The sequence below is a fragment of the Prinia subflava genome, chromosome 3 (assembly GCF_021018805.1).
Source record: "Prinia subflava isolate CZ2003 ecotype Zambia chromosome 3, Cam_Psub_1.2, whole genome shotgun sequence".
Taxonomy (NCBI): domain Eukaryota; kingdom Metazoa; phylum Chordata; class Aves; order Passeriformes; family Cisticolidae; genus Prinia; species Prinia subflava.
This window is the reverse complement of record NC_086249.1, coordinates 15593128-15616220: the sequence shown is the minus strand read 5'-3', so window position 1 is coordinate 15616220 and position 23093 is coordinate 15593128. Positions and strand designations below refer to the sequence as shown.

The following is a 23093-nucleotide window of genomic DNA, read 5'->3' as shown; positions in this document are numbered from 1 at the left end:
GAGAAATGGCAGAGATGCTAAGGTATGGAGCAGCCATTCAGCCTGTGCCACTCCTAGCCCAAACTGCTGACTGCAGAGCACGATGTGAGACCAGGGAGCTGCTGAGGGTTCTGATGATCCCTTACCCATTTCTGAACAGTCCCAAACCTGCAGGCACTGCAGTGGCTAAAAGGCTCACCTGAGCAGCCAGTGATTCTAGCTCAGTCTCGAGCTGATGCTTTTCATGGCAAAACCTGTTCAGCTGGTGCAGCTTGCTGGTGTTTTCCCTTGTCAGCTTTGTTAGCTGATGCTGCAGGACTACAATTCTTTCCTAGAAAGGCAGAAAAAGTTGATCTGGGATGAGAGAGGACAAAAAGTGTGGAGTGGGGAAGAAGTGCTAGGCACAATGTAAATGCCACAGGTAAATAACAGACTGATCCTTCCACAGTACCTTTAGTGCAATGTCATCTTTTTGTTTTCAATTTATATAAATCACAAATGCCTAAGTAAATAAAGCAGCTAGGCAAAAGTGTGGGAAAAAGAAAGCCATAAGGTACATAGTACTGTACTCTCCTGTGCTCTTGTGTAAGGACAGCAGAAGCGTGTTGCCTGCTTGCACCACAGCAGCTGAGCTTTAGGCCCCACCAAATGGAGACATGAACTGTTCAGACTGCCCAGATTGGCACCCCAGACATGAGGCACAGCCTGCCCTGTACTCAGTTTGTCACCAAAGGCACTGAGAGAAGGCAGGAGGTGCTGAATGCCACCTGAGAGCCAGAGAAAAGCACTCTGCAGAGCTTAACATAGGGAATAAAATAGGACAATGTGTTTGAGGAAAACAAAACAGAGAGATCAACCACCTCTGTGAAAAATAGGATGTTCTCCAACAACTGGAGCAGAGGTAGGAATGATGATGGGACACTGGAGTTGAACACTATGGTCTATTAAGGACAAGTGGAAAAGAAATCAAACATGAGCATGTTCACAAAAGATTTTAGGGTAACTTTTCAGCCCCCAGGGAGACTAAGCTTTAACAGACCATCACAACACTCTTCCTGCTGCTTACCTCCCATTCTTTGAGCTCCATGAAATGCTCATACTCTTTCTCCATTATTCTCACTTTCATCTGCTCCATGGGTATATTAACAGAGTGGACTTGAACTGCTTCAAAATCAACGAGCCGACCGAACTTCTCCATCATCAGGTGATTGCACCTCTCCGTCAGTCCTGCCAGAGGGACGTTGGCACAAATTCATTGTCTGTCATTCATTGGTTCATAACAATTTCGGCCTTACCCCAGCTTTTTGTCTGAGCTCTTTGGTATTTGCTGTGTAATCAATAATTCACCCAAAACCACACAGAGCTCACAGCTCAGTCATGCCATTTGTCCTTGTCCATTAATGCCTGTGTGGTCACTAAGCCACACTCTAAGCCAGTCCTAGTAAAGCCACTCTCACACCACAGGCTGTATAGGGCCTCTGCAGGTTTGACGGTACTAGACACAGCTTTGGGTTTGGCTCTTGGGAAAGTGTTTTGAATAGGGCTTGTTTCCTTCAGATGTTACAAAGGGGAAGAAATTGTCAGAAAAAGCTTATGTATCTTTGGGAAAATGACTTTTTTCCTAGCAGTTCTGGTTTACAAGCAGAAATAGCAAACATGTCCAGTCGTCCCATGTCTCATCTCAGTCAGCTCTACTTATACTAAGTTTCCAAATTATTTTGCACAGCCTCTGCAGTGCTGGAGAACTCCTACTCCATCAAAACAGTCCACTGGATCTGTTCTATTTTCTGTAGTAACCCTCTGTGACATCTGTGTGAGTGTAGAGACAGACATGGTGAGTTACCCACACCCAGTGAGAAGGACAGAAGGAACATTAGCAATGCTATGTTTGGTTCAGAGTCCCTGTTACTCACGTTCAATCTCCTTCTTCATCTCCTTTCTGTCCTGGAGAAGCTGCTTATGTTCCTCCTTGGCCTTCTTGTGGATCTCTCTTTGCATTATCTTTTCATGACGTTGGTCCACGATTCTCTTCCGCAGGTACTGCAAGGACTGGTTGGTAAATACTAAAGTGTGGGAGAAGTCACGGGGCATCTCCCCATCAACCAAGCACTGCACCTGCAGAAGCAGCCAGAAATAAGCAAAGCTGGCCTTAATTATTAAGGGTGATGGAGATGTCTCTTTATATCAAATGTGGGAGCAATAGAGAGCTAGGGAGTGAGGAATACTAAGCATGGGTATGACTCTTTTTTTGGGCCAGGGAGTTGTGTGAATGAATGCATTGCATCCAATCTGGCATTATTGAATGGGGCAGAATTCCCACTAGTTTTAATCTGTTTTGGGGCTTTTTTTGATTTGTTTTTCTGGCGGGCTGGTTTGTTTTGGGTTTTTTCCCCAGGAGAATAGCAGTAGGTATGGACCTGAAGGAGAATACCATGCCAAACCTATACAACACTTGAAGACTATGCACATTTCAGCAATGGGCCAGCCTGCCTGTCCTTACCTCATTTCTGTCAGTACAGGAAAAGGAAAAAAAATGGATTTTTGGAGGAAATAGCAGCATGAAGTTCAGTTACGGGCACTTCCCTCCCAGGAGACCATAGTGAGTCAGGAACTAAGGGCGCCAGAGAACAGAAACACCATTGTTTAGATGTACACAGGCCACTCTGCACATGCAGATGCACAACATCTTGAATTACCTGGTGGAGTCTCAAAGGCACAACTACATCCAGCTCATTCAGTCTGTGCAGCTTTTCCCACTGAAAGGCCTCCAGTTCCCCGTTTGTTGTGTCCAGACTTTTTTCTATTTCTTTTGCCTGCAGAAAGATAAATTGTGGACAAACAAAATCTGTGATACTTAGAACACATAAGGCAACGAGGTTCTGTTAGAGTTCCTGATCCAAAGGCAAAGAAGTACATCAAAATGTGCTTTTTTAAACTACATATGATAGGTGAGTTTCCCAAACCCAAGGACCATCCACATATATTGAAGCAAGATTCTAACCTGAATACCTTTGCACACATGTATACTCGTGAATGTCTCAGAGAAGCCCTGTATTCATCAAGAGAAAGCTGCTTTGTTTAGCATCTAAAACACTTGTAGATCTACAGAGCCTGCAAGATAATTTTTATTGTGTTAAGCCTGGAAATGCTTATTGATTCTGCATGAGAAAGAAACAATTCAGACTCAATTGTCATGCTCCAGGGTGAATATGTGGCAGCTGGCACTTAGGAAGGCCTTTAAAAACTAAAAGATGTTGTATGTTAAGCATGCTTGATGGAACATTTTTGAGACAAAAAAAGTGCAAGACTTGCATAACATTATTTTAGTAGCACACTCTCTTCCAGATAAACCTTCAAAATAAGATATTTTTTAATTAATACAAATCATATTTCTTAATGAATGCAGGAATTCAAGAAAGCAAAATGGAAAATTTGTACCAAAAGAGTTTATTCAGTGATTACCTGTGACAAAGAGCAATGAAAAATAACAAAAAGCCAAAGAAACAGATGAAAGAATAGAATTTTTATGCATTTATTTTAACCTGGATTTGTGTTAAGGTAAGAATTCTTCAGTCTCTGCTCCCATACACACACACAGAGGATAGGCCAGGCCACACCAGTGTTTCATCCAAACCACAGAATCCAGTTCCTGCTGCTGCATGAGGCCGGACAGCTGGGAAGGAACTGGACCTAAAGGACCTAAAGCCTGGATCCAGCCCCATGAAAGCTAAGGTTGGACCAGCTTGATTTCCCTTTTCAGAAGCATAGTGACCCATGTCAAGCTGCCTCCTGCCTCTGTGCTACCACAGATATCTCTTCCCAAATGGAGGCCCCTCAGAGGGTTAGGATTTTGTTTTTAAATCTTAGACTAGCACTAATCACTAGCACTACACTGAACATGCTGATGCTTGCTGAGGAAACACTACAATACCTTTATGACCAAGACATCATATTCCTTTTTGAGGTCAGCAGCAACTTTCCTCTCCTCTGCTAAAGCTTTCTCAATGCGTATCCGCTGCTGCCGGAGCTGGACGGTGTTCAGGAAGAGATCCTCACTGCAGCCTAGGGAGGGAAAGGGTCAAGGAGGAGCTTTACTTTCACTGTGACTGCACTGGAATTACGGGGTAGAGCTGCACCCTCTGTTGTGCACATTCCCAGCATTCCCCTTAGTAACACCACGGGTTTGGTTCCCTAGAGTTCCCTTAAACATAAACCCATGGGGCCATGTCCCTCCATGACCAGGAGAACATCTTGGATGGATCATTTTCTTCTTTACATTCAGTCAAGACAGTTTGTTTCCAGGAGTCAGGTTAAATGCCATTTAAAGCATTAAAGCAAAGTGCTCAAACATTAGCTTTTGTAAGCAATGCAGCCCCAGTAATTAATACATGTTGCAGTAAAATCTTCAATTATGTCAGCATGTAGTTGTTTCTCCATAGAACTATAAATTATGAACTTGCTGTAGGGATCATTTATAGCTCTATTTGTAAACAAAGCTATATTTCATAGAACCTGTGTCATGGTAAGGAAGATCTGTGAATGTCTAATACTGTCATTTCAGTAATGCTAAACAAGTGCATATATATATTATATGATATATATCAAATGCCCAAATCAGAAGGCAAAATAATAATAAAGACAGCCCAATAAAGGCAAAAAGCAAAAAAATTCCACATAGAGAGACAAATATAAAGTGGCTAATGCAACATGTAATTTTCCTATTAAATTAGAAATTTAGACTTTTTAAATAAAAAGTAAAAATCTTTATTTCTTCCCAACATTCCATTGAAAAATGAGATGAATGAGGAGTTAATAAAAAAATTCAATTTGTGGAAATTTTAAAATCCAATTTAATAAAAAGGGAAGGCAAAATGTTGGTAAGTTCAAACTTGAAAATGGAGCAGTGGTATTACATGGTCATTGACACATCACTCAAAGAGTTTTTTTTAAAAAAACCAACATACTAAAATAGCTAAGTTCATGCAAAAGAAAAGGAGGGACAAAGGTTGCCTGCCTTTTTTGAATGCACAAATTAAGAGGATTTTGAAAAGTAAAGCTCCTAACTTTTCAGAGCAGCCTAGCAACAGGCAATTGCTGCATAAATCCACGAGATGGTAACAAAGAGCTTCATAAGAGCATGAGGATCCCCTCAGAATTTCCCTGAACAGGGAGGGATCCTGCCAGGCCAGGCAGCTGTTTCCAGAAAGCAGCTACAGCCTGGCCACTGCTCCACTCCAGAGAGGAGCCTTTTCTCTCCAGATAACAGCCGTGAAATGGTGAATGCTTCTTTACACAAACTAATTAACCCTTACTGCTTAGCTAAGTTCTATTTTTCCAAACTTTTTAAATTAGGGTAGTCTACGCTACCAGTGCTTTTATTATCTTGACCAAAGCTTTCTGGGGAAAAATGCTGCACATTCCAGCCCTTCATGACTTTACCATGCAGTGAATAATTTAAAAATCTGTGTTTTCTTTTCAAACTCTTGATGTTGCCCTAAAGCTAAACAACCAGTTAACACAATGAAATAACAGCTTAGGTACCTTCTGGGCAAATGGAGTCAGCAAAGATTACATCTTCAGATCCACAATTTTCTTCATCAGTCTTTAAGTCATGCTTTTCATCATCCTCCTCTCCATTCTCATTTTCTTCATCTGAAAAAAACAGAGAGTGGCTTGCAAAACACTCCAGACCCACGAGTATGCATTATGCCAATGTGCTGGTGAACACAACCACATTAATCCATGGAAGATCATTCTGGTGATATGTGAATCCAGGCACCTTGTGCCTATTGCACTGATCTGATGCGATGTTTTCACAGAAAGAAAAAAACAAAAAAGAGGAGGGAAAAAGTGAGAGAGAGAGAGAGAGAGAGAGGGATCACCTAGTGGTAGAAAAGGCACAGGTGCAGCCCATATTTTTGGGACTTAACTTCAGTATATTTCCTCTCTTATATGTATTAGGAACTTAAACAGTGTGGGTTTACCATTCTACTACAGGGATTAATCAACTAAACAGGCTATGGAAGCACAAGTCTGTCATAAAAGCATCACCATTGTCTGCACTTTTTGCTAATCATGTCCCACTTGAAATCAAAAGCCAAGTCAGAGAGAGGACAAGTATTTTAGCTCAGTAGGACTGCCTAGCTTTAACAGCTTAAAACTGAGTCACTAAGACAAATTAAATCCTTTTGTAATATGTTTAGTCCTGTGACTGGATGATTGTAGATTAGGTTTATGATCTCTCATTAGTCAGTGGGCAGATTAGAGCAGAATGTCACAAGTGTGACAGACTAACCACTTATCCATGGTTCCCATTGGTACAGCATAGGAAGCACCCATTTAAAGCTGTGTCTCTTCCTCTTACCAGTTATCAGTCCTCAGTATTGACTTACAGGATGTAAATTGCAGGAGCTGTTACCAAACCAACTGCAGCCCTGTTAGAAACTGGATTACATCACTGGTTATCATTCAAGATGACAGCCACAGAACACACTGTCAGTCTGGAAACCAATCTGGGTAGGTCTGATCTATGGGTTTTTGAACTGACTGGAGTTTTGTGTGTACTCAGGGCTCCAGCTAGACTGAGAGACATGTACGTGACCACATGGAAAAATGTATAACAAATCCATAAGGTAAAAAGAACAAGAGGTTCAACCTGCTTCTCTTCCTACTTCTTCTTTTTCCACATACTCAACTTTCTTTTTCAAAATATTGGTCAAAAAATCAGCAAATTCATTGTTTTCTCCAAGGGATGCTTTGAAGCTGGCATAAAGAGCTTTCTCACGTTCCTGAAGCATTACAATCTCACACTTCCTGTCTTCCATTCGTTCAAGGTAGCTCTTCAATTCTGACTAAACAAACAAGAAACTACTTCAGTTAAAAGGTACAACCCATGTGTATGTATATAGGATGCATCTGTGAACATCTGGAAAGGCAGAACTTTTCTTTCTCTCTTGATTAAACCCATAGTTCAATCAAGCATCACCCAGGAGTATGTTCTTAAAGTATGTGATTAGTCATTTATGCCATATCATGAAGGATCTATTAAAATACAAATGTTAAGATTATTAAAAAATTAAGTATTGGAAGTTAGAAGTGACCATCCTAGTAGGCTGGTTATCAAGAGTTTCTTGGTTTTCAAAATTTAGCACTACTCACTGAATCAGTGCTAAAACAAAGCCAAGGGATGCCATCATTTACTTTATGGTTTGCTTTTGTTTCAAGCCATGCATAAATGGCACTGTTAATTTTAAATTAATGGTACACATGGCCTACTTACTTGTATGTCCTCCTGTTCATTGATGAGGGCACAAATTTGCTCCTCAAGAAAGTCCTCATGTACCTCAAGTTTCTTCAGGATGAGCAGCTCTTCACAGCATGTGAGGCAGCGCAGACCAGCACTTTTCATCTGCACATCCATCTTCAGTTTTTTGTGCCGCAAAAGGCGAAGTTCAGCATCAAAGTTGATCACCAGTGTGTTGATCTGGAGCAAAGGAGCATCAAATCAGGATCAGAAAAAGTATTACCAGTGCAGTTAAACATGCAAAGCTAGAGAAGGGAGCAGAAGGGAAAAATTCTCTCTGCAAAATCAACAACTCAGACATGCTATTTCCTAGAGAGTACTGATGCACTTAGAAAGACAAAGTTAATCCCAAACGTGCCTTTGTTCTCAGCACACAAATAGTAAAAGGATCACCAGGGCTTCACAGGAATCTTTCACTGCATCCCCTCCATCCCCCAAGTATTTTACTCTTCAGAGAATGTTTTAGAGCAGTCTGTAGTTTACAGAGGTTTATGTAACAATCCCAGGTGCATCAATAAATAACTCTTCTCCCTTGACAGACTTCTTTTGAAATAGCTGTTGGCTCTTCCCTTAGACATTTACAGCTAAATCAGTACTAGCAGCTGCTAACATTAACTTACAGGTGTGTGGTGTTCACAGCAGAATTTCAATATTCTCTCAAAACCTTCATACACATAAACACAAGGCTGTCTGTGTTGAGGCAGACCAAAGAATCAATGCCCAGTAGCAGAAATCAGAGGAGAAATGCTAAGAAGTGGAGCAAACAAGTGAACAGAGCACACATCTGGTATACTGCTCTCTGTACCCTCCTAAACTCTGACTTAGGCGCATCCTAAGTTTGAAGCAGTATGCTTGTGTTCAACAGCTTTAAATGGATTTTTTTCCACCCTTTCAAATTATAGTTTCCCCCACATCCTAAGGCTGAGTTTCAAAGCTTAGCTAATTTTTGGATAGGAAAACTATTTTCATTTGCATGCTTTAAGCTTTTATGTGACCATTTCATTTGATATATCTCCTTCTTTTAAGAGCTGATTCACATACTCTTTTTCTGTGCTATTCAGAATTTTATCACATCTCTAAAACCATTTCAGTTGCCCTTTTTGCAGGCCAAAGATACTTTATCCACTTAGATGTACCTTTTAAAGAATCTTTTTCATGACTAAACATTTTGATTACTCTCTTTTGTACATTTTCCAGTCCTACAAAGTAATTTTTGCACCAAAAAGTTGAGACTCCAGTTATTTAAGAGCTGAGAATGAGAATCTACAAAGTTGTTGTGATGCTGCTTTTTTAACTATGTAATTTTTCAGGTTATGTCAAAAATTTTACTTGTCCTTTTTGTTTGTTTGTTTGTTTGTTTGGGGGGTGTTGGCCACTAAGATCATAGCTTCATGGCACAATCAATAAGAAATCTAAGATTTTTTTTCAAGTGATAATAGTCAGAACACAGGTTACAGTTATGGATTTATATTGATTTACACTGTAACTTTGCAACAGTTCGCATTTTCCTGGACTGCAGAAAGGCAAAACTAGCTGCAATCCTGAGACAGAAGGGATTTTGGTTTCATTTGTGATCCAGTGGGATTTTTTAATCTGAAAAAATAACTTTCAATTTCCTACCTTTTTAATCAAGGCCTCCTGCAAGTATAGATTTTTTATCTTCTCCCTCTTTAAAATTTCCAGTTCCATTTCTGTTGGCTCTGCTTTCCCCATCTCAAAAGCATTCTGCTTCTCTGTGACTACAGCTGATGCATCTCCAGCCTGTGCCATGGGGCCACCCTCTTCCACTGGAGGAGCTTGAAGAAACACGTGCCTAAATGCACGAGATGAGGAACCTTCCAGTGGTTCCTTGAGCTTTGCCTTGGCCTCCTGCTCCTCTTTGAACTTTAGGAGGACGTCACTGTTGTACTCAACTATTTTTTCAGGAACCTCATCTGGGTGTAACTGAGGGATCAGGGGAACAGGGAGACGTTCTGATACATCTAAGCTTGCCTGTATGGATTTCACTTCCTTCACTAAACTCTTGATTTCATCAATGGTAGAAACCTTGAGATCCCGCAAAGACACAATCTCTTTGTTCATATTTGTTTTCCTCTCATGGATCTGCAAAGGAAAAACACTTTTAGTAGGATTCTCCACCACAGTTTTACCCAACTCAAGAAGGTTAACATTAGGATTACTAATCATTCTGTGATAAGGGGACACTATTAATATTCTCTTTTTATGTCAAGTAATAATTGACAGTGATCTATCATTAATATACTCAGCAGAAACTTCTCTGATCTTTATAAAAGAAAATAACACACCACCCACCTGCAGCAACTGGAATTCCTCATCTGTATAAACCCCGAATTTATGACAAGAACCCTTCCCTTTGTTTGTCCTAATGAGTTAGGTTAATCACAGGATATCTGGCAGCATCAACACTACAGTGAAGTGCTGAAGCCCAAGCATGAGACTAAAATGGTCCAACAAATCCCCTGAGACTATAGCATTGCTTCTGTAATGCTTAGACCTTGCTGTCAAAATTATCCAGTGTCAGTCTTTTGCACTCCAGCCAAATACAATGAAAAACCATTCCCATGAGATGGATGGGGGGAAAGAAGCCACAAGGAAAGCAACAAAGATACTGCACAACATTTGAACTTATTGTGTCTTCGTGGTTAAAAGATGTGTGGTAACTGTAGGAGTCCTACTATAGCAGGTGACTCCAAAAGACCTGGTTTCTCAGGAAGATTCCAATTCCAGAAGCAGTGATTGCCAAAGTGCACACAGAGAGAGGCCACATTAGAACACTTGTCCTTGCTTTTGTAAAGGTATTTACAAAACCTTTATTTGTAAAGGTCCCTGTTTTTGTAAAGGTATTTCATGGCAGGGGTTATTTAGCTCAGTTTTACTAGATTATAAGACTTTTAATTAAAAAAGACAGGTGTTCCTGCTGAAGTACTAGTAAAGGTAAATGCTCTTTCTCATTTATAAAGAGCCATCCTGGATTGATTCAGGTTTGGGTTTGGTGAATCACAAGACGGTTCACAAGAGAAGGGCTGATTTGCAACTAAATCTTGCTCAAAACACCTGTCTGTCCTTCAAGGCCTATTCTCACACTCACTTTGAATTCCTTTCAAAAAATTTCTTCAGTGATTAATACCCTAGCCTCACTTTCCCCCCAAAATGGGGCAGTATACACAGTTTTACATACCAAGTCCTCCAGGGTTGCAAGCTGCATCATCTTCTTTTCAGTGCTTATACGATCGTCTTCAGTGAGTGTGTAGTTAGTGGCAGTCTTCAGCCTGTAACATCCTATATTCTCCCGTGCTTCTTTGATCTCCTCAGCATCTTTGGAATTCTCAGAGTTAATTCTAGGTTTGTTCTTGTATCTGGTAGGTACAAAATAAAGCTCAGCTTCAAGACAGAAAGCATGCAAATGAACAAGCAGTCATTGAGCCTTGAAAAAGTAGTCATTCAAAGATATGACTTAGGTTAGATATTTGGAAAAGGTTCTTCACCCAGAGGGTGGCTGGGCACTGGAACAGGTTCTCCCAGGGCAGTGGTCACAGCACCAAGCCTGACAGAGTTCAAGGAGTGTTTGGACAATGCTTTCAGCCACAGGGCATGACTCTTGAGGCTGCCACGTGCAAGGACAGGAGTTTGATGATCCCTGTGTGTCTCTTCCAACTTGGAATATTCTATGATCCTGTGAAATACGTCCTGTCCCCCTTTCTTGCCTCTCAAGATAAAGACCAGCATGGAGCATGAAGGCATATCACAAACACTCACATGATGGCTGAGATGCTGAGACTGCTGACCCAACCCAGCTGTTACTGTGTCTGCTCCATGTGGGGCTGGCAGGATTCACTAAGAGTTGACTGTAATGGTGTAGGTGTGTCTCAGTCATGATTAATTTAGACACATTTTATTCCCTATTTGAAAATGCAGCTACCTAGCTGAATTCAAATTTGATAATATTTTAGAGGAACCACAGAAATTAAACATATTCTAATGCTTTCTCGTGACTTAGAGATACACGAAAATGTATCTGTTTTAATTACTGCTCTTGGGAATATAAAAATCTAAGTAGGGAGATTGAAGTGCCTTATGACAGCTAAATAGCATTACTTGACCTCAAACAAGAAGCAGAACTAAAAGGGAAGAGATTCCAGTTCAAGACTCACAACTCATGCCACTCTGCCCTCCTCTTCATGATCTTGGCTTTCAGAGCATCATATTTCTCCACAAGTCTTCTGATTTTCTCACGTCTGCTCTCTATATAACGTGTGGTTGGCTTTTGGACCTCTGGTGTCTCCAGCCTTTCATCCTCAGTCTCAAAAACTACACTTTCTGAAACAAAACATAAGCATGTGAAGATGTAATACCATGCAGCACAGTGTGGTCCCAGCTACTGGAAACTCCCTCAGACAACTCTGGTAGAGCTGATATAAATCAGGATAATTCCATTGTAGTGGATGTTCTGAAAGCATTCATGTTCTTTGACTTGATTTCTAGTCACATTCTACCCATGGGGCTGACAGACAATTGCTGACATTGACCTAAACATGAAAAACTATGTGTGAATGTTACTTTGTATGTAGGTACTAAAAAACCACATCACAGCTGTATTTCTTTACCTGCACTTAAACGTGTGTTTCTTTATCCTGGACTCAGCAAAACAAACTGAGATGAAAGACAGAAACCATATCACTGAAAGATTTAAATGGTTATCATTACCTCTGTGCACAGGGCCTGTCTTTCTGGGGATCTCTTCTGCTTGTTCTGTCTCTTTAAGTGCTGTCCACTTCTCTTTAAATCCTGCCAACTTGCTGTCCTCGTGTTTCTTATCTTGGGCATATTTCTCAGACACTGTCAGAAGGCTGTAGGTGGAAATCTGATGATTGCTTTGAATAGCGTGAACAGTGAGAGTAAATTCCAGAGAGTCCTGAAACCTAGAATCCCAAATTAGACAAAACTGTCTGATGTCAGCACAACATACAGTTTTGCCTTGACAAAAAGGGCATGAATAGAGTAGCTTACTTATTGCACATGCAATCATTACACGTAAATTCACAAATCAGTAATTGCCATAGTCTGATGACATCTGACACTACCTATTGACTTTTATCCTATCTATGAGTGGAGATGCTTAAGGATAAACACACGAAGACTTTTCCCAATACTGAAACTTACACCAGGTTCTTCATGACAGTAACTTTCATCTTCCATTAAGGACTGATTAAAAACATGCTCATTCTATCCTTCTTCTCAGTCACATACTCTGTGCATAAGGTGCTTTTTATTGTGTAATTATTTTATTAATTAATCTCTTAATTACTCTCTCTATTAATTACATCTCTTATTACTACTATTCATTACATCTCTTAATTCAGCTCTTACCTAGATCTATGAAAACCAACTCAAAATGCACCTCATGCTTAAACTTGTGTTCTTGAGAAAGTTTGTTTCATAACTTCAAATTGTACAGAGAACATTGTGCTAGTAATGACATTAAAATATCTGACAGATACACAACATGTCTCAAAAACAGGCATTCATTTCACAGGTTGTTTTTCAACATTTCAGTAAGAGTTCTTGGTTCTTATTGAACTTACTGGCAAAACCCCAGGCAAACAGCCTCGACCAGCTTTCCTCATACAGAAGTGAATCAGAATGAAGTAATTTCCTTCATTTGACTATCTGCATTTTTACCAAAGATTCAATAGAAACAATTACACATAAATATTAACATATACTCTCATCTATGTTCCAAATAAATCAAGAATAGAATCAGAACAGATGAAATACTAATTATATGAGAGAGGAAGAAAAATCAATTTTTTTTCCTTGTGGGAGGTACAACTTCATAGACAATAAGCCTCATGGAAGGTCAGGGAGAGAAGTAGAAGAAAAGTGGTAATTACTGTGTTTGTAGTTTCTGCAGCCCAATCAATTGTTTCTCGTTCTCCCAAGCCAGCTCCTTTTGCACTGACTGGATTCTCTGTAGTCTCTGCCTGTCCAGCTCTTCAAAGATCCTACGGTCCATCTCAAACTCCTGCAGCAAGATGGAAAACCTTATTTTGACTACTAGGTCTTGATAATACATATTTTTACCTAGGTGCCATAGTTGCATTCACATCAAAACTATTCTTTATTTCAGAAGTTATCTCCACAGAGAACCTCATTTTTTCCTGTGTTTCTTAGTTGGCACAAATCATCAGCTGTGATTCAGAAGTCTCAGCAATTTATATACTCTTAAAACTACCTTAATCCAAAGCATTGGACATCTTTGGCCCCAACATGATACATAGCAACATTTTAGAAGAAGGGGCCTGTAAAGGTAAATGACTCTCAGAAAAGCCAGGTGTACCTCTCTGTGCAACTGCATGTGCTTGGGCAACTCCTGATTCTTTTGAAGGAGAAAAACAAAGTCTTGTCTCAGTGCACTTAACTGCTCTCTTTTCTTATTTTTCTTTTCTTCAGCTTCTTTCATTTTCCTTTCATACTCCTTTTTCTGCTTGTATTCCTCAATACTGGAAATGCATAAAAAGGAAATGGTGGTATCTCAATGCAGGAGAGGAAAGATTACAGTTTATATGACCTTTTAGATTTCCTTGACAGTCTTAAATTCCCAGTGAACTCTTGGTTCTTAAGGAAACTTAGAAAGGAATCATCTTCCTCTGTATTTGTACACTCCTAACATCAAGGGGCTTAGACCTTTTGTTGTCTCTGCAGTCTGAAGTTCACTGCCTCACAGTACAATATTTGAATTACTGCCAGAGAAAAGTAGATGAAATTGAGAGAAAGGCTGAAAAAACTGTGTGTATCACAAAAAAATGACCCAAATTCAGGGTGATCAATTTGTCCCTCCTCTTTGTAGGCAAAAAGAAATACATGGGCTGAGAAAAGAGCTACCAATACTTGAAAATCTCTTTCATCATTATCTAAGCATCTCTTACGTGTAGGCATCAGGATCCTTAATGTCTTCAGCACCCTTCTCCTTCTCAAGACCACTCTGGAATAAAAATATTGTCTTGTCTTTAAACAAGCAGTTATAGTTTCAACAGACAATAAAGCTTTCATAAACATTAAGACAGAGCTCCCACCACTTCTCATCAAACCAAAAGAAATCTTCATTTTCAATGTTACTATCTGGGCTTTAAACATTACACTGTAATGTTTCAAGCAGAAAAAGCAATGAAGCTGGTTTATATGTAAAAGAACTAATGAAACATGGTTCTTAGGGACAGAGAACACAAATCCTATAACCTCCTCAGCAGCATAAATCCTTACATCATTGCTCATCCTAACTTCACTCTGTCCAATAACATCTTCGGTTCTCTACCCCCCAGCCCAATTCTCTTGCCTCCCCCCTCACTGCCACATTGACAAAAGTCAGTGTCATGAGCTAATTCCCAGTTACATGTGTCATTAATCTGGTTGCCTTTTGCTGACTGCATAATGGATTCACAATTATTAACTGTGAAGAATGACAGATGGATGGACATTTCAGTAGCACAAGCCTCATTTCCCTAGGCAATCATGCTCTGAAAAAAGAGGGGGGACTATCACCCAACAATTTAGTTGTACTTAATTGATCTGTAATTTAACTCAGTTAGTTTCAGATGATTTGTATTTGATTCTCTAAGAATCTCATTAAGTTTAATGAAGACAGAATTTTTTAAATCTTCCACATGACTTAAAACTAGAATAGATATTTAATTAAGATATACTATGAGAAGGGAAAAACTCTACCAGGATGGTCATTAAGCAATGTTGTTAGTTCTGAATAATAGAACTGACCATAAAAGTCTTTATATAGGGCTACTTACTTACTCAAAATTATAAATCTATATATATGCTTTATAATTGTATATTAATCATTTCTTGTAATACTGGAGTCAGCAGGCTCTGATATCAAAGGTTCTAATCATTCACTTATAGAAAATAACTCTGGCCCTGTTCTCGGTGCTATATAGTCTTGTCATACTGGTAAAGAATTCCAACTAGTCATGAATAATTTAGCTGAATGACCAAAATCACAATTTCCTCTGTCTCTGCCAGCAAGCATCCTTCAAAATGTAGTTACCAACCAGTATTAAAACATATTTTAAAGTTTAATTTGTTTTATGTTGACACTTTCAAGATTTTTAAACTCTACCGAATGAATGTCTACTGTAATATTTATTGTGCACAATGGCATTTCTTCACTCAATAGCTCTCACTGTTCTTTCAAGTTATATTTATCTAATTCAGACACTCTTAAGACTTTTTAAAAATTCAATAAAGTCTGAACATTTTCCGTTGAGGAGTTGACATCCCTCTTCTTGTGCATTATCAGCAGAACTGCTTCTGAGTCCCAGTGTCATCTGTTGAAGCATGCCAGAGATGATCAGCTCTGCAGTGAGTACAGGACACCTGTACATTCATTACTACTAATGCTGTCCAAGAGTGAAAGAGCAAAGGGATCAGCATCGGTTTGTGCTGTGTTGCAAATGTAAAAACTCCATCGTGAATTTTAGATGAATGGTACTAGATGTATGGAGAAACTACGTATTTGGTGTTCCCCAAAAGGGTTTCTAGAGTCCCCATTCAGAGCAGAATCATTCTTTACTGGAATTAAACCCAAGAAAGGTATGAAGTATGAGAAATCCTTGCAATTCTTTCATTCCAGGAATATGCATGACTACGCATTTGAGTGGGAAAGCACTGGTAGAATATTACATAAGAATAACTCATACTATGTTTATTTGGAGAAAAACACAAAACACTGAGAAGGAACAATGCAGTCCCAGAGCCCACTTATTAGGGAACATTTGCAAGAGCTATTCATCTGAATAATTTGGGAAACTTCAGCTTTTGTTATGAAACCCCTTTAAGAAAAATAATTGAAGCACATTTGCCCATCAGGTTATTTCATACCAAATAGGCCTAATTCAGTGAAAGAGGGTATCAACTTACCCTAGGAGGGGGGATTATGACCTTTAGCTCTTTGGGAGGTGCTTCCTCTGACAAGAGGTCGAATGCAAAAATGTTTCCATCTCCACCATATGTAATCAGACTCTCATTATCATGACTTAAACAGATCCCTCGGATCTGCCCATTATCGTTGTCATGCACATTCAGGTACCAGTAGTTCTTCAGGGCATCCACTGACACCTCTTTATCACCGAGAGGATAAGCACGCAGCGAGCCATCCTGCATCCCACAGAACATCAGGGGGTGGCTGGTACTGTTAAATAAACAACAAGAAACAGTAATAGCAAACAAGCTCAAAATATGAAAAGAGCTAATCGAGCTTAATCGAAATCACTTTCCCAAGTTTGGAAGCTGAAAGCAAAGAATCTGGACCATTTAAAGTATGTGTGATTCTACTATGAAATGTTTTCCAGCTAACTGGCTGCTCAGTAACATTCCAGCACTTGCTAGATACATTAGAACTAGTCTCAGCCCTGAGAAGGGCAGGGTAGCTGACACCAAGTTAAAAGCTAGAAAAGAAGTTTTTTCTCCCTGCTCCCCATTTAGTACAAATGGTGGTGAATGCAGCCAGCAGTAGATTCAAGCCTGAATGAAACCTGCCTTCTTTTGATGCAGAACACGCCTGGTCTTACAGGGAACCTAATGCTGGGAGTGTGAAAAGAATCCAACCTTTCCATTCATACAGTTCACAGAATGTCCTGAAAAGCCTATATTCTTAGCACAAGAATATAGCACAAGCTCCATGTTCTAAGTCTCTTTGTTAACTATGATAAAGAACTGCTGTTCTGATGACCACTATATGCAGGGACTTCTAAGGGTTCTTCTGGAGTTCTACACTCTGGGGTGTGTCGAGTTCTAGTCAGTATTTAGAAATCCCACTTTTTTGTCATTGAAGGTCTTTAAAAAATGTTCTGTAAGACATGTGGCCCGGCTATGTCCATTAAGAATTTTAAGTGAAACTCAGTGCCAGGGAAACCAGAGAGAGTTTGTGTTAAGCCACGATTAAAAAGGGACAAAGGACTACAGACTCCTCCCTTCCAAGTTTAATTTCACCAAGCTTTATCCCAGAGCTATTTGTTAATTACAGTGTTTTACCAGAAGGAGATTTGGTGAATGGGGTTATTTTCGGTGTTCTCCATAGGAATCACTTCAAAGGGTTCATCTTTCCTCTTCTCAGGGTCTTCTTCATCATCATGTGAGAATTCACAGTGATAGAGAAACCCTGAGTCGTACCCACCCTGAAGAAGAGAAGGACCATAAAGAAATCGTGACAAAAGAAAACTGAAGCAGCTGATCAGGTAGATGCAAATTTCTTCCTTTCTTAAGGAGCTATGATAAGTTAGAAAATGCTACTTCCAAACACCTAGAGATCCTATTTATCCACAGACAGAAGCCTGTCACAATCACTGGCATTACAAGACATTCTACCACTATGTTAAAATTCTACCTGCTGCTTGGGAGAGAACAGCTCAGTCTTTGTGCTCATTCAGGCATCACCAAGAAGGGCATCTACTGAAAATCTACCAAACACTCTGCACAGAATGACACTTCTGGGTTACTTCACAAAAACCACTGAAACTGCCATGGATGAAAAGAATTGAATGTCCTAGAGATGACAGGCTTCAAAGGGAAAGGATGTCACATCATCAACATGAAGTAAAAACTGATTTACCAAGGAAAGCCAGAATTTTCCTGGTGTTGAGTAAAAGCCACAGAGGATGGGACTGGGCTCCTCTGGTATGAAGATATCTGGCAATGGCTTTTCTTCAGGTTCTTCCTCTTTAGTTTCCTCTACCTCAAGTCCCATCTCCTTTTGCTGCTTTATCCATTCAAGCCTTGCTTTCTCCTTCTCCTCTTTTTCTTTCTCTCTCCGTGCAATCTCCTCTTCCAGCTATTACAACAAGCAGAGAAACACGGAGACATGAAACCAAGGCACTCCACACATCACTGACTGAAGGAGTCTCATAAGTGAAATCCAAGGTGGTCCTGGCATTATACATACAGGATATCTACAGAAATCTCTTTCCTGTCAACTTAGCAGAGATCAACCAGACTTCATGGGACTCTCCAGTGAAATGCCCCCATTTCTCTCCTCTGAAGTATTTACTCTCAGTCCTTTGAAACAGAAATAATTCTGAATGACAAGCAGATTCCAACATTTCCTCAGAGAAATATTCCAAATCTTCACCACTATGCTTACTGCTGCAGAAATCCTAAGTCCTGTCCTCTGCATGCCCTGGAGAAAGAAGAGCACTGGAAAGCTGTACTCAAACAAGTTCTAGTGCATCCCTGGTATACAGCAAAAGAGAGAAGCTGTAATAGACTTCTTCTGAACAATGAAGGAAAGATTTATCAAACCTTTAAAACTCTGTTCCATTCAAGCCTCCTGTAGCATGAACAAGTACCAAACATTCTCCAAAACAGTACCTTCCTAAGAAGCTATTAGATAGAACCAGCAAACCCTTTAATATTATCAGCTGATCTTTGTCTGATTTACCTTTTTAAAAAATCTCCTGTTCTAGGGACTCCACAGACTATAAAGACTACTTTAGTGCTTCACCACCCTTACTGTGAGAAATCTTTCCTTGCATTAAAACATCCATGTTCTAACTTATTAATTATTGATCTATCTCCAGAGGAAATAGAGAGCCATTAATATTATTTCTCTCTGTAATATTTTTTATTTTTAGTGATTTAGAGTTTCTCAACATTATTCTTCTCTTTTGACTAAAACAAAACAAAACTGACCAGTAAACAAATAAACAAGAAAACCAACAAAACTCTACATATATTATTTTAATTTTTCCTTTCATATGCATACTTTGTGATCATTCTCATAGATACTGCTGTGAAAAAACACCAAGAGATCTTTTTCCTGAATGCTAACTTCCTCCAAGTTATAACATGAAATGAAGCTTTGGTAATGCAGGAGCAGTTAACAGAGAAGGCAGAGAAATCACAGGGTAACAACAGAACCAGAGAGGCTGTTGGATTGTAGTGGATTGAATATGGAACTGAGAGCCTACACACTGGAGTTCTCCTCCTGTGCCTAACATCAGCTTGCTTTTCAGTTTCACAAAACTAACTATAGCTGTGAGTGAGCATTACTCTTTTCCTTTGGCCCTACATATTCTTTTTAAATACTAAGTGTCACTCAGTAATTAAATGCACACCTTTAAACTTGAAACATTTTTAAAAAGTCAGAAATACTGCTAAAAAGAAAAGATACTTTCATGTTTGCTTGAAGGTGACTACTAGACTACCAGAAATACTCTTTTTGTGAAAATTATCGAAATTGAAATGTTTTGAGAACAAATGCACCAATACTACCTTTCTCTTTCTCTAATGCTGACTTCTAATTATAATCAAAATTCACATCATGCTTTCAGTGTCATGTAGGTTTGAATAAACCAAAAACAACTTGTAATTTCAAGCCACAAATGGCTTCTACCTGACATTCCCTTTCAAGGAGCTTAGCAAAAACCCTTTGATACAGGGACTAGAAACTCTTTTGGGTAGTTTGATCATCTGGCACAACAAAGAACAAGAAATTCTGCCACAGGAGAACTTTTTACCTTGATTTTGGATTTAATACTACAAAAATGGAAGTACTGTGTTGGCAGGTTTTTTATGTGATAGGTGGTCGCTGTATCCTGTTTCTCAGGGACAGGGGCAGGAACCTGGACAGCAAAGCCATTCTCACAAAGGATGAGCAGAGTGCTCTTGTCCTGTAAAAAAACAAAAAAAATTACAAATATAGGGCAGAGGTATAAATGGAATTGAGACAGATGGAAGGAAAAGTTAGTCAGGCAGATGCACAGGCACAAAGCCAAACTCCAGCCACACTTATCTGTGCTCTTATTCCTATGGACACTTTTAAATGGACATCAGAAATCAGTGAGCTTCTTTTAGGCTAGGCAAAGCTAAGGAACTGAAGAAATCTTTACTGTTCAAACCAGCTATAATTCTGACACTGTTTAGCTTGAAAGCAGCATGATGATTTTTTGGAAATTTGGTTAAATTAAAAGATGGATTTGACCCAAGAGTTAGTACATTTTAGGTGGATAATTTCATATATTTCCATACTAATAAATCTTTTATATCATCAAGACTTGGCTCGGAGTCTTGCCAAATGCTTCTTACCTTTCAGTTTGTTTGTTTATTGCTGGGACCTGACATGTCCTTTAAAATGCAAAGTTAGGAAGAACAGGTGAGGTGAGGGTAATAATTATTCAGTGTTTTGAGATTTTAAAAGACAAGTATTTAGTTTCAATTTTCATAAGCTATCTGGAGAAAAGAGAAAAGGCTTATTTTATCTGACCCATCACTAAAAATGTGCAAAGAGGGCATATTAGAGTTGCTATGGAAACCCTGACTAGGAATGATATGGTTCCTGTGTCTATAGGACCTCAGTTTGAAATGCATTCATTATATTTAATGTATTTAATCAGCAATGCTTCTTTAAAACAAACAAAAGAAAGAAGTGGTGTGACACTCAGGTGCTGGCACTGTGTAGAGCAAATGTTCTCATCTAGCAATAGAGGCCAGATCCTGGAATTGCTCAGGCAGAATCTAACATATCCAAGACACAATGGGTGCTTCTTTAGTAAGGAGGAGTACCTTGTCTTCAAGGAAAAGACTCAAAATGCAACTGTCAGATCAAGATATGTTATTTCTGCAGTAAGATAGAATTCACACCAATAGCACTTCTTTTGCCAGTTTTTAACAGTTCAAATTAACAAGTGAAAATACCAACACTCTGCTACTATGCACCTGTAAAATATATCTTGCTAGCATCTAAATATAATGAATACTCTCTCCTCTAAATAAGGATAGTGGACCAAACAAAATTTCAGATGTTACCCTAACCCTAGAACACGTTTAAATATTAGCAAAAACCTATTTTTATATGCCCTGACACATTGCAAACACAGAATGTGAATTTCAAGAAGCACCCAAAATCTTTCTTAATATTGTCAAAAAGCTTTTCAAAAGCCAGTTTTAATATGGGCAAGAGTCACAGAGAGTAACACCCAAATAACTTCTTTGCCAAGAGAATCAGACCTTCCAAAAGCTTAGGAATTAGATTGTTTCTTCAAGTCAAGGGCTCAAAAAGCATACCACAATCTTGTAGTTTGCATTATCCAAAACCCAAAATATGTCCATAGTGACTGAACCAGAGATACAGCTACACATAACCTTTTAGAATCTGTCACGCTGAAACAGCATGAAGAATGAAGTAGCAAAACATTGTTTGTATTGTCTATAGAGGACATGACTAGAGTCATGGATCTTCATCTATTTGCACTGGAAATTCCTTTTAAAATGAGATGTTATCACTGCTGGGATGGAAAGAAAACAAATACACATTACTCACATGAGAAGGTGGAGACCAGTGTAATGCCTGTACAGGCCCAGGGACACGGATGAATCCAATTGGCTTGTATTCATCCTCAATAGCAAAAAAGAAAACTGTTTTGTCTTTACTCTGAGGGAAAAACAAACAAACAAACAAACAAAAAAGATGACTGAATCAAAGCTGACCAAAAAATTCAAAAGACTCTAAGCACTTTATGACATAAGCACATACTTCCATTTTTTTGTGTGTTTTAACAGGGGAACTTAGGACTGGATTTCCATGATAATTACTGGGAGGAAATAAAAATCCTGTCCATGTTGTGCCACCCATAGCTCTTAACTGCCTTCATGGGCCTTCTCTGGCATGCCCAGCCATGTGTTGTCTGCCCATTGCCCCAGGAGCTCCTTTAAATCTCAGGCTCAGGCTTGGTTTTTCAGATAAGGCAGCGCAAGCTGATTTCCCCAGATAACAAGAAAATCCAGAACTGGTACACAACATAATTCATTGTAGCTTAAATCTTACATTACATGAAATGCATGGCAATTCAGCCCAAGGACCATGTAACTGCAAATTGCACTGATCATGGCTAAGGACTAACTTTTTAAAAATAGACACCGCATTAACTGGAAAGCATCTCAAATACTACCAGGCATAATGACAAACTGACTGACTGGCCCTGTGGTAAGGCCAAGCAGTGCTGGGTAGCAGCTGGATTGCTGCCAATGTGGTGTACCCACAGACTTGCTTTTACTAATTCCAAGATCCTACTAAACTAATTCCAAAATGAACCAAATCCATCTTCAAAGGGGATTACAGAATTCACACTAAACAGTCCAGTAATTCACAAAATGAATTGTGTGAACTGCATGGTTGCTTTCCTTCAGAAAAACAGATGTGAGTGCAAACAGATCCTTCTCCCAGCACAGAGAACTACAACAAGCAATCAGCATGAGCAACAGAAGTAAAACTGTGTTGTCAGCAAACAAACTTTACCTTATCTCTTTTAAAAGGCTCTACATTTGTGGCTTAATAAAAACAACCAAACTAAATGATCCATACCCCTGTGGCAAATACATCTCCCTCTGGTTCATATGCCAGGGCTGTAACTGCAGCAGAATGAGGTTTGAAAACTTGTTTCAGATTTATCTCTGCAATCTCATTGGCCTGTCCTGCATGACCCGGCAGCAGTCTGGGATCATAAACCTCAATTATGCGGACAACACCATCTTCAAACCCCACGGCAATCTGACCTCCTTCTGGATTTACCTTTAAGGGAAAGGAAGAAAAAAACACAGTGTACATCAGAGAGCTTAGAAGAATAATCCATATGGCACATGCTCTGGAACTCACCTTACATGGAAGTGGTGCTAAAGCACAAAGAATATTTCATACATGGGAAATGTTGTTTATTCTCTCTAATACAGTACCACAAAGGAAGAGAGAGGATTGGGTTATATTTTGGGGGTTGGATTGTGTTTTGGTTTT

The 23093-nt window shown here is 39.3% G+C and overlaps 1 protein-coding gene across 5 annotated transcripts in view; it reads right to left on the bottom strand.

The window, feature by feature from the left end:
• Nucleotides 1–23093, bottom strand: part of CFAP44 (cilia and flagella associated protein 44) — a 58373-nt gene that overhangs the window by 18251 nt on the left and 17029 nt on the right. For 4 of the 5 annotated variants that reach the window (XM_063393985.1, XM_063393986.1, XM_063393984.1 and 1 more), the window contains exons 13-33: nucleotides 22668–22874; nucleotides 21627–21737; nucleotides 19825–19977; nucleotides 17922–18140; nucleotides 17345–17487; nucleotides 16232–16502; nucleotides 14230–14285; nucleotides 13641–13803; nucleotides 13195–13325; nucleotides 12008–12222; nucleotides 11455–11620; nucleotides 10482–10659; nucleotides 8903–9385; nucleotides 7259–7462; nucleotides 6635–6830; nucleotides 5521–5631; nucleotides 3911–4041; nucleotides 2676–2792; nucleotides 1893–2094; nucleotides 1046–1206; nucleotides 179–310 (exon numbers count right to left, since the gene is read on the bottom strand). In XM_063393985.1, coding sequence (XP_063250055.1) covers nucleotides 179–310; nucleotides 1046–1206; nucleotides 1893–2094; nucleotides 2676–2792; nucleotides 3911–4041; nucleotides 5521–5631; nucleotides 6635–6830; nucleotides 7259–7462; nucleotides 8903–9385; nucleotides 10482–10659; nucleotides 11455–11620; nucleotides 12008–12222; nucleotides 13195–13325; nucleotides 13641–13803; nucleotides 14230–14285; nucleotides 16232–16502; nucleotides 17345–17487; nucleotides 17922–18140; nucleotides 19825–19977; nucleotides 21627–21737; nucleotides 22668–22874 — 3750 coding nt within the window. The remainder of the gene's footprint in view (nucleotides 1–178; nucleotides 311–1045; nucleotides 1207–1892; nucleotides 2095–2675; nucleotides 2793–3910; nucleotides 4042–5520; nucleotides 5632–6634; nucleotides 6831–7258; nucleotides 7463–8902; nucleotides 9386–10481; nucleotides 10660–11454; nucleotides 11621–12007; nucleotides 12223–13194; nucleotides 13326–13640; nucleotides 13804–14229; nucleotides 14286–16231; nucleotides 16503–17344; nucleotides 17488–17921; nucleotides 18141–19824; nucleotides 19978–21626; nucleotides 21738–22667; nucleotides 22875–23093) is intronic. The other variant, XM_063393988.1, reaches the window with a different exon arrangement.